We start from the raw sequence: 11,649 nt of genomic DNA, 5'->3' as shown, positions 1-11,649 counted from the left end.
AAACTTGGCTGGAGCGTGGCCTGAGTATCTGGGTTTTTAAATTTTGGTTATTCCAATGAGTAGCCAAAGTCGAGGATCCTGACCACTAACATCAGTCGCGTCTGTGGAGTCTAAGGTAATGAAACATATTGAGCCCTTTGAAAGCAAGAGCAGAAAGTAAAACCTGACACAAACTGAAGGTTTGTAGAACATTTTATTTCTTTTTTGGTTGTAGCTGTCTCCTTCATAACCTACCACTGCTAGGACTGTTTAATAAGACACAATTCTCTGCACTCAGCTTATGAGGTGTTTCATTTGGTTATGTGGATGGACAGTTGATACTGTTTTAAAGTTTATTCTTTTCTTAGATGGATACTGTGGGCCATGGGGAGCTGGAAGTGTTGTAAGGAAATCACTGTGTGAAATTTCATCAGATCCTTGATATTCAGACTTAGGTTTCAATAACTGATTTTTTTCCTTGTGTCTAAGAACTTAACATGCATTGTGTTTCCAGTAGTTCCAACCTAATTTTGTCTAATTTCCAGGGTCAGTCGAAAGGTCGTTGTTTCCTTTCTGCCCTCCTACCAAGACACCTAGAAGCACCAGAGCCTGGCTGGTCGGCCTCAGATTCTAGTAGGTATAGCAGGCTGTGAAGAGCGACTGGGTAGAAGCAGCACCAGAAGAGCCCGTGTGAACATACTGTCCTTTGGCTGCCTGGCAGTTAGCCTAAAAAACAAGTGTGATAGAGGAGACCGAGTTAGAGCAACCCTCTGCTTGACCCTCTTTGCTTCTCATTTGAAATCAGCTTCACCTTCATGTGAGTTTTCTCTGTACAGTGATTTTGCTAAATATTGCTGCTGATACCATTCCTTTCCTTCTATAATGTTACTTCCTTTTTTTATCCCAGTTTTCTGAGCATTTCTCAGGCAAGCCTGAAGTTTGTGTTACTGAGAAGGTTTCTTTTTAGTACTAACAATATTGCAACAACAGTACTAGAAATTCAAGTTAAGAAACTTCTCACTCATATAGTGATAAGGAAACGGAAATTTCAGTCCCAATTTGGGAACCTTGGAATAGTTGAAATAGTCTGCTAGAAAACTGACCAGACATAAGGTCAAGCATCAAGCAGATGCAGCTAAAGCTTTACTATAGCAAAAAAAATTTTTTAATACATTTTCCATTTTCTACCTGTATTTGTCCATAAGGATATGTAATTTTTATGTAGTTGTTATCATAATATCATTTGATACCCTGTGTAAATTCCAATTGAAGGTGAGTTAAGAATTATGAAACCTGTAATAATACTCAAATGCCACTTAGCAGTACCCCGTCTTCAAGTCTCTGTTGCTATTGTCCAATCTCTCCAGGACTTATTTCTACATCTACAGTGATTTTCAAAGTTAGGTTTCATGGACTTAAGCACTTGTTAGAAATGGAAATTCTCTAGCTTGACCCCAGAGCTTCTGAATCAGAAACTCTGTCGCTGGGTCCAGCCACCTGCGTTTTAACACGCCCTTCAGGTGATTCGGATGCATGCTCAAGCTTGAGAACCGCAGCTCTAGATGATAAACTCAGCATCCCTTCTTCTGTGTGGATGACCCTTCTGAGCCTTACTTTCATAATCCCTCCATCCTATTAGCTGTATTAGCTTCCCCCTCATCAGCCACACACCAGCACAGCCATATCCATCATCATAAGATAAAGCACTACTGTAAAATCTCACACCTCTTTATGCCCCTGAGATGATTTTTTTAGCTTCTCTGTACCCTTCCTTTCCTTTAGTGCCTCATCATCAAACTTCTGGCTACACCTGATTCCTTGCCCAGTCTCCTCTGTCATAAGCAAGCCGAATAAAGCTGTCAATCAAATTTTGGTACTGTTTCATCTCCCTGTTAAACTTGGATTCTTCAACCCTGCTCTTTCCCATTTAGGTTGATATGAATCTTGCTACATGCATAAGAGAGCTATTAGGAACGTTCAGGATCTAAGTTAATGTACCACAAACTCTCATTTCAGCTGCATCTTGCTTGATGCTTGGCCATAACCTCTGGTCAATTTCCTAGCAACTACTTCAACAGCTATTCCAAGTTCCCCACTGTAAAGACTGAAATCTCCATACCCTTATCATTCTCAACAGATGGCCTCACCTGTAATCAGTGATCAACCATTGCATCTCTCCACCTCTACAGACCTGATTCCAAACCAATTCTGTCTCTTCTTTCCTATCTCTCCCTCCTTTCTAAGACCTACTCTGCCACCCATATTTAATATTTAGTCTCATGCAGTACTGTTTCCTCTAAGTCCTTGTCCTCTTCTAATCTTTAATCTCTCCTCTGACTCCTTCTGCTTTACAGTCAAACGTGACAATCTCTCCTATCTGGCTAAACTCTAAGCTCCCTGAAGGTGGTGGCTGTGTCTGCTTTGTTCACCCCAGTGCTTGGCTCCTAGTAGGTATTCAAAAAGCAATTTTAGTAGCTAAATAATACCATCTTTTGTCCTCATTGTTCCTGGTAACCTTTCTGTGTCTTTTCCTGACAAGCGTCTTGAATGGGCACCTTTCCTTTACTGACCCTGTTTTGTTGAGGGTCACTGATATGCCCCTCAGTGACAGTATCAGCCTTTTCTCTGCCTTAATTTTTAATCTCTTTGTAGCGCATTGTTGTTGACCTCTTGAAACTTCATTCATTTGTTCCCAGAATCCTTGGTTCATCTTAATGTATTATTGCTGCTTGTCTTGGTGGCTTCTCCTCTTCATCTTCCCAAAATAAAACGTGCCCCAGGTTCACTCCTTGGCCCTCTCATCTTCCCTCTAAAGTGTCTCTGTGGAAACTGTCCTTCAATCTACCATCATCAACTGTACTACCAGTGCAGATAATTCAAAACTCTGCAGCCTTAACCGTCCTACTCAGCTCTAATGCCACATTTGAAAATGCATGGTAGACAACTCCCTGGAAATACCTTCATGGCCTGAAGAAAGCAATGCAAGCAGGCCCCAAGTATCCACTTGATCAAGTAGATAAGAGGTAGTAGCATCTTACCAGGGCCCGCTTCATAAAAGCCTCCTGGGTTGCCTTCTTGTTTGCAGCCTTGCCACTCCAGGCAGCCAGTGCACTGGCCTGCAGGGCCCGTCCATAAGAGAAACTTAGTTTCCAGGGCTTTGGTAGAGGGCAAAGGTTGATAGCATTGAGGTTGAGAGTAGCATCCTCTTCACTCATGCCACCAGACAAAAAGCAGATGCCTGGAAGGAGAGAAGCCATTCCACTCCACTAGTCCCAGTATGTACCCTGCTTGAAAAAGCAAGGAAGGAGCCTGAAAGAAATGTAATGTCTCAATCTTTCCTCCAATTGATTTGCATGGGACTAGGTTGGAGAAATTAGTTTGCCTTTGTTGAAGCTAGTTGGACTAAGGAGAGAAGGGCTTTAGTAAATAAGAGGGCAGTGAAATGTTGAGGAAATCAATGGATTGTGTGCATTTGGACAGACTCAGCATAGGTGGTATCACGGAGTTCAAGAGGGAAGTGCTGGCTGCATGTGAGATATCAGAGGTCTATTTCATGGCTAGAAGCAGACTACTCCTGGACAAATGCAAATGCTTATGGCACTCCTTCAAAGAATAAGGACTAAGACCTCAAGTCAGAGAAGAAAGAAAACCTTACCAGGAACAGCTGCAGGAACAGTACGGTAGAGAGCTGTGACAGTGGCCATTGCCACCTGCTCTGGAGTATACTTCTTGGTGGAGGCATGTCCAGCAGTCACCATGTTGGGCTTCAACAGGGTGCCCTCCAAGTAAACATGATGGTCATTCAGGGCCTTGTAGACAGCAGCCAGGACCTGAAGGACAAGAGGCCCAAATAGGTGAAACCTAGAACCAGCCGTAGAGTTACCTGACCTTGACACTTCTACACTGCAGGGACGCAGGATGAAGGAATTCCCATACGTTACTTGGCCAAAGCTTCCCAACCAGCCCCTAGGCTCAGTCAGGGTGATGCCTGCAAACCATAGCCATTGAGCACAGCCAAGTTGGCCTGTCCCTGCTGCCCCTCCCCTAACTGCTCACCGCATGGACTACCAGCATGGCTCTGCTTCCTAGAGGCCCTTCACTCCTTCCTTCCCATTACTCCCTTTGGTCAGTTAAACCTGCCTTAATTTAGTTAGTTGGGGACATGTAAACTGGCCTCCATTCTCCATCCCCATAGAAGCTGAGTGATCATCAAAATAAACATTTTAGAGACAGAAGTGCTTTCAGATCTCATTTCAGTCCACCTCATTTTGCAAGAAGAGAAACTGAGGACTCTCTTACTCTCTTACAGATATATTGTGGCTAATTTAAAGTAACATGTGAAAAAATTACTTTCTAATTATATTTTCTCATGGGAGCCTCAGCTTATTTTAAAGTTTCTTAGTTTAAACATAATGGAACTGAGGTCCAAAAAGGTAGTATGACTTGCCCCAGGTCCCACAGCTGGGACCATGGATGCTCAAACCCTAATCTTGGTAATGCAGTTCCTGTGCTTTTTCATAAGGAGTGTACCATGTGCCCAAAAAAGTACAAGGTGTGATAATACCTCTTTACCTTCTCAATGCTACACAATGATTCTAACTGTAGAATACCTCATATATAACAGCTGATATATGTTAAGTAACAACGATTGTTTAAAACAGATTTTTCAACTGGCATTGGGACCTTTATATATAAGACTTACCTTCTCAGTAACATACTGGCAATGTTCCATGTCATGGTCTCCATCAGCAATTACCTCTGGTTCAACAATGGGTACTAGCCCATTCTAAAAAGGAAAATGGAGTGGACAGAATGAAGCTCTGTTCACTAGGATCCTTTCTTTAAGAAGATATTTAACAGTTGTAATTGGTACAAGGTTGACGCTCTTATGGAGATATACATATAGGTGACTTAAAGGCAATGAAATTTAATGGGATGTCTAGTAAGCATTTGTGGCTTAGCCAAAAAAGAACAGTGAGGGAAAAAAAGTTTTCCTGGAAATGGGGTAAAATAAATTCAATTTATTTTCTTAATTTCTATATCTTATTCTAGAGACTAATCTAGCTAAATCAGAACCTAGCTGTCACCCTTTTAGGGCTGTCAAGCTTAAATCACCAATAAAGATGCCTCTCATGTGAATTAACTAAGGAATTCAAGCAGAGTTTACAATTCTGACTGGGAAGCTCCAAGTACCCAGAACTCAGGTAACCTCAGCATAGCACCTGCACAAGCAAATCAGACTTAACCTGGATCCCAGAGACACTTCAACATATGTTGGAAACTTTAGCATCAAGCTACCATCCTCCAAGAAATTATATGAATTGGAACCAGATCAAAGCTGTCACCCTTGAGCTGGGTACTTAAGAGGATCATGTCCTTGGATGCGGTGGAGCATAGACAAGCAGATGCCCTGCCCTCAAGAGCCTATGCTTTTAAGACTCAGTTTACAGTGCTTTGGTAGAGGGCTACACTTGATGGCATTTGCCTTTTGGACTCATAGTTGACTTGTGGAACCAAATCTTACCCTACTACACCTAGTAAAAGCAGTGAAAAATGCCATCAGGATATACTGGTGAGAGAAAAGGAGGGGGATCATGTGTGGTTACAGTAAAATTAGGAAGATGGGCTTTGAAGAAAGCTTTCGCTTCCTGTATTTTAGCCCAAAGGGAAGGAAAAGCACCTGCTGACAGATGCTGGCATAGCGGGCCAGGGTGTTGGCATTTTCCTGGATAGCAAGGTGGGATGGACACTGGTTGTCAATCTTCAGCACAGCACGCCACTTCCCAAAGTTAGCACCATCTTTCTTATACTGAGCACAGCGTTGAGAAAGGCCATCAAGCCCTGCAAGTCATGAGAGAGAAAGGCTTCTTTGCACCTCTGACCGCTGGGGCTGCTGATAAAGTGAAGTTCACCCTTGGCTTAGCTTTCAGTCATACAGCTTGAGGACCCAAGACATCCAGGCAAAGAAATATTACATCCAGCAAAGAAATGAACATCCCAGTACTGAGCCAAAAGACCTGGGTTAATAAATATGGTTTTGATATATAATACATATTGGATAAGAAGAATAAAGGGAACTAATAGTTATTTAGTACTTACTTTGCTCCAAGGCATGATTCTAGGCATTTTGCACACCTTATCTCATTTAATAATCATAACAAACCTAATAGCTGTTATACTGTTATGACCTAATAGTCATATTACACAACCTTCACAGTTGTATATTCATTTTGCAGATTTGGAAACTGAGGCTCTGAGAGGTAAAGTAACTTCACCAAGTTTGACAGAGCTGGGATTCAAATTCTGCTTAGATAATCCAATGCTATGGTTCATACTTGTCTACTTGGGCAGTGATGTACCTTGCAAAATTATATAAGCAGTAAGTGACGGAAGCAGCATTCAAACCCAAGTGTGTCTGATCCCACAGCTTGGACTCTTTCCCCTCTACTGATGCTAGATTTTTCTAAAATAATATTCCCAAGTATAAAATATCTTCTCTGTGCAAGACACTGTGATAAGCACTCTATGTGCAATGTCTAATTTAATCCCCACAACTATTCTGCAAAGTAGATATTGTTATCCCATTTTAACTGAGACTCAGAACATTTAAGTGACTAGCCTGAGGGAACACAGTTACTAAATAGAGGAGCTGGGGCTGAAGGACAGGTGTGTGGCTCTAAAACCAGTGTGATAATTCATATTTTGTTTTCCCTCAATCACTTCTTTGCTTCCTTCATTTCTGGCATACACTGGCATGATTCATATCAGTGGGCAATGTCCTTACCTTGAATGGTGGTTTCCTTGTTTGTTCCTGCAAGGGGAGCACCTCCTTGGTCTAACTGTGAATATAAATAATTAACAAGTTATTAGCAGGTGTCAGGTATCTCAGTAAAACACAAGCAGAGCCTCTGGTGCTAGATATTAGTTCTCATCTTTCACAAACCAAGGAGTTGAATTAGGAAGGTATTGTATATTAGGCATTCAGGGGACACAACTCAGTCCATAGCAGAAGGGAAGTTACCTGGAAAGAACAATGTAAGACTGTCAACCCTAAGAGGAGGGAAAGTATAGAAAGCACAGGGCTGGAGCTTGGAAAGTAAGAAGTAATCTCTTAGTACCTGGGATGCAGAGGTGCCATGTAAGAGCCACTTCCTTTAAATTATTCATTCATTTATTCAAGAGACATTTATTGAGCACTGCACATGCCAAGCCCTATGCTATTACAGGAGATAAGAAGAATAAGGATGCAGCCTCTACTCTCAGCATAACAGAGGCTAAGGTCATGAGCCCAAGAGGTAGACAGTCTGGGCCTGAACTGGCTCCAATTTTGCCTTGCTGTGGGCAAATTACACTAGTTGTAATTCTGTTTTCTATCCTCATCTCTAATAACTGAGTTTACCTCCAGAGGTTGTGAGGAGGAGTAAATGAGTGCTTGGAGTTGTAAGCACTTGACAAATACTGATGATCACTCGAGAAGTTCACGTAGTTTTGGAAGACCCAGTTACAACAGAACAGTAAGTGTTTTAACAATAACAGCTATCATGAACTAAATAATAAGGGTGTGACAGGAACTGTTTTACAAACTCATTTCATCCTTATAAGAACCTGATGAGGAAGGTACTATTATTCCCATTTTAGAAATGAAAAAATTGAGACACAAAGAGATTAAGTACCTCGTAGAAAAATGGTTGAAGGAAGAGGGTACTGGAAAGGTCTAGAAGAGGATCTGGTTTTCAGTGGGAAGGTGATGATGGAAAGGAGTGAGAAGAGCAATTAGATGATGAGAGTGGTCCTCGTGTTGGCCGTGACTCAGCCACCGTGTTGGGAGTGGGCCTGTGGTGAGGTGGGAGCGAGATGCATTCACCTTGATTCCCACCACGATCCCTTTTTCCTTGAGGATGTCTCTGAACAGCCTTCCTTGGCTGTCCTTCTGGTAGAGGGTCTCATGGAAAAGGATCACGCCCCCAATGCTCTGGCTGATAGAATCATCCACGGTGAAGAGGATTTCGCGGAACTGCCGGCGGTTCTCTTCAGTGTTCTCCACCTTGATCCTCTGCAGGCGGCTCCCCATGGTGCCTATGTGGGTGAGTAAAGGCAGCATAAGGAGCAAGCCAGGGGCTCCCCTGCCGTCCTCCTCCATGCCAACTAGTGACCCTCACCAGGATGGACAGCAACACTGTCTTTTTTATTCAGATCATCAGAGCTCCTGCCTCATTTTCTGTCTCCCCAGGGAAAGACTGTTGTTGCTGTCAGGATGCTGATGAGGAAGTGCATGGTCTGGTCGTGTCAGGGTCAGGGTGGAAGCCACCATAGGGTCCAAGTGGGGCTGCATGGCCCTCAGGCCTCTCTGGTCCAGCCCTGATCTGACTGGATATACAGACAGTGGAAGGAGGGGTAGGGCAGGCTGTTGACCTCTCTGGCTTCCATAATTTTATGGTGGGCCATGCAGGCCACCGCAGCTCTCCCATGTGCCATCCTGAGCTGCTCTCAGTCACAAGCGCTGCCCTGTTCCTGATGTGGATGTTTCCCTGCTCTCAGTGCCCTTCCTTGGCTGACTTTACACTGACTTGTCATTAGCGGCAGAGGTCTCATCCTGCTTACTGAGTTCCTGGCCTCGCTACAGCTTGGATTCAAATGATCCCTGGCAAGGGGGTCTTAAAATGGAGGGCTTGAGCCTGTTTGCTTGGTGTTCAGAAATGTGCCTTCTGGAATGACAAGACTCAAAAGGTCTATGCTTACTGAGTCTTCCACTCCCACTCCTATGCATATAAACCTTTACTTCCTCTGAGAGGAAAGAGAATATGATTATCAAGTTGCCTTTGCTAAGTGTAGAATCAAGAGTATGGTTGTTGTGTGATGTTTCTTGCACTCACCTACAGACTCATCTGCAGCCAGGATCCCCTTCCCACTGGCAACAATGCACTGGGCAATTTCTGAGAGCTCCTTCTTCTGTTCTGAAGTGAGGGCCGGAAATTGGTAGGCCATGGTGACAGGTCTGGAAAAGAGTGCAGGAGAGTTAGCTGTGAACAGAACTGTGGGTCGCTCAAATGGACTCATGACCAAGACAGCAGGTGTGCAGAAGAGCTCCATAGGCCCCTCTGACATTTCTGGTCCATTTCCACAACTGGCTAAATAAATGAGGTCTGTTCTGTTTTGGGTTTTTCCCCCTTAAGCCTAAGTAGCTGCGATTAGCCATAATGGATGAAGGTGGGATGACAAATTTCATGGTGATCCTGAAAAGAATGCCTTTCAGGAAACTTTTGGGATCACTGATCCTGAGACCGAACCAGCTAATGAGTATCCACTTAAATCTGACAAATAGAGGGCATGGCAGTAATTGACTATCTCTTTATTCTATGGATTCCTGGTACCATCAGGGGTTGGATGGCTTGAGGCCAGGACAGTGAGGCTTTCAGCCTCTGCGGCCATTCCTCACTTTGCTCTGTTAGCCTGTAGTCCCCCCAGAGTATTCTCTAGGCAGCAAGCTTGAGAGGAGAAACCACTATTTGCCCTTGAATTTAACCTCCCTTCAACTTTGAGACATAGAGGGTGGGGTGTGTCTCCTTTTTCTTATATTCAACCACCTATGAGACCGTTTGGGGCAGATGCAGAGGATTTTCCCTAAGCATTTCTGGGCTGGAGATTCCCGTTAGCTCTAAGGATGCTGACATCATATGTTGATTCCTGCTCCAGTAATTCGCAGCTTCACTGCTTTAGCAAGGAGAGACTGGCTCAAAGATCCCCTATCCAAGCAAGTTCTTAGTAGTGGTCATTTGAAGGGGATCATTGCTCGTGTTCGGCCGCCACTTTGGGCTAGTCTTGAAGATGCAAGCTCACAGGACTCTTATCTTGGATGTAGAAAGAATGGTTTTGCATAGGTTGGATTATCAAAGAATAAAAATGGTAGTAAAGATTATCTTGAGCGATTTCCTATCCAACCCTGTGGCCTCCTCCTTTCCCCAGTCTCCTCTCCCCTCATACACTCATACACAGGGTAGATGCCCTGTGTCTGCTTTCTACTTTCTGGAAGCCAAGGGACACCTCAGTTCTCTTTTGATCCATTTGACAATGAGGTAACCAGGACAGGTATTATCTTCATTAATTAATGAACAAGCTAAGATTCCGAGAAGTTAACTGACTTGTCCAAGGTCCCAGCTAGGATGAGGCAGAGTCCCCCACCCAGTTCTCCTTCTCATGGCAAATTGATTTCTTCACATTTTCTGTATCCCTTCAAGGTAGGCTCTCAGAACTCTGTCCCTTGATATGAGAAGTCAATGGCTACTGAACTAATTCCTGAGACGGTATAACTAATGGTGCTCTTACTGTGGCTACTCTCACTTCAATACTTAACCCCAAGGAATGGAACCACGATGCTGTCATTGGGGCACCAGGACAGGTTAGTGGGCAATGATTTCTAAAGATGATTTTCCAAGGCCCTTCACATCCCAGCCAACTGAAGATAGTATTTCTTCTGTTTATATATTAATTTCTAAATTGTAGTCAGGGACTGTTAGCTTTGGACCTGGCTACCAGATCTTCATGGCAGATAAAAGCCAACTTGAGGTTGGTAACCTTCAGGCCAAAGTACAAATTTTCTCTCAGTTTAGATATCTGCACAAAGGAATTGACAACTACCAAAAAAATAATGATGTTTCCTTAATGAAACAAAAGGAAAACATAGCCCAATAATAGCAAATGATCATTTATTGCCAAGCACTCTGCTAATCGCTTTACATGCACTATAAAATTTATTCCTCACAATAATCTCAAAAGGTAGTCAGACTTCCCCCTTCTCCCACCCTCTGCCATGTAATAGATAAGGAAAGAATATAAGACAGTTTAATTATTTGTCCAAGGACAAATAGCTAATAAGGCACAAAGCTGGGATAAAAGGCAGTACTAGTACTCCCTCTTTCAAGTAAAGAGTGAGACTGGTGAAAGGAATTGGCCTTTGGATGACTCTAATGTCCTTGATGACACCCCCAGAGTACCCAAAATCATTGGGCTGTGGATCATTACCCCCACATCACATTACCAATTCATAAATATCTGACACGTTCACATGGAAGTAGATCAGACAGACCTGGGCTCAAGGACCAGCTCTGCCTCCTCTTCACCGGGACCATGGGCAAGGTGGTAACTTCTCTGAGTCTTAGCTTACTATGGATTAAATGGCTATAATATCTGCTCTGGTTGTCTCACTGCCAAATGGATCACATGTAACCTGTGAGCACCCTGCTCATTGTAGTTGCTCAGAATATATTTGTTGAATCGCATGATAAACATGAAGAGGCTTTATAATGCATTATGAAAATGTCAGGTATCAGTATTTCTCTCTTTTTTAATTTAAAAAAGTAATTGCCTAAGGGACTTCCATATTTCTGTTTACTACCAAGCTATTTTCTTCAGTCTGAGTGTGCTGACTCAACCAGAAAAGAAAAACAGAGAAAAGGTCAAATTGAACAAATACTGTTTATGAGAAGTTAAACTTCTACAGAGGGATTAAAGTTCTGTACCACATCAGCACAAATGTTGCTTTCCTGTTAATCATAAAACAGGGTCACAGGCCACTGTTCACCACTGGAAGAGAGGAGGCCAGCTGGAAGTGGGCAATGATAGAGAATGATTTCTGTGCCCCTAAGCCTCTGCTTACTGAGGTCTCAAGCCAAC

At 43.2% G+C, this 11,649-nt stretch overlaps 1 protein-coding gene across 1 annotated transcript; it reads right to left on the bottom strand.

Moving 5' to 3' along the window:
* Positions 1–224: 224 nt before the first annotated feature.
* Positions 225–8,964, bottom strand: ALDOB (aldolase, fructose-bisphosphate B). Its single transcript, XM_060153367.1, has 8 exons — positions 8,853–8,964; positions 7,844–8,055; positions 6,764–6,818; positions 5,660–5,820; positions 4,682–4,765; positions 3,635–3,809; positions 3,018–3,217; positions 225–705 (listed from the first exon to the last, which is right to left on the bottom strand). The coding sequence occupies exons 1-8, from the start codon at positions 8,962–8,964 to the stop codon at positions 610–612; spliced, it is 1,095 nt and encodes a 364-aa protein (XP_060009350.1). The 3' UTR covers positions 225–609.
* Between the last annotated feature and the right edge of the window lie 2,685 nt (positions 8,965–11,649).

The sequence above is a fragment of the Lagenorhynchus albirostris genome, chromosome 7, assembly GCF_949774975.1.
Source record: "Lagenorhynchus albirostris chromosome 7, mLagAlb1.1, whole genome shotgun sequence".
Classification (NCBI taxonomy): domain Eukaryota; kingdom Metazoa; phylum Chordata; class Mammalia; order Artiodactyla; family Delphinidae; genus Lagenorhynchus; species Lagenorhynchus albirostris.
This window is presented reverse-complemented; position numbering and strand designations above follow the sequence as displayed.

Coding starts and splice junctions, on each gene's coding strand:
- ALDOB (XM_060153367.1), bottom strand. CDS start 8,964: ATGGCCTACCAATTTCCGGCCCTCACTTCAGAACAGAAGAAGGAGCTC. Junction 3,810..4,681: donor GCCAGTATGTTACTGAGAAG/GTAAGTCTTATA, acceptor CTTGTCCTTCAG/GTCCTGGCTGCTGTCTACAA. Junction 3,218..3,634: donor TGTTCCTGCAGCTGTTCCTG/GTAAGGTTTTCT, acceptor CTCTCCTTCCAG/GCATCTGCTTTTTGTCTGGT.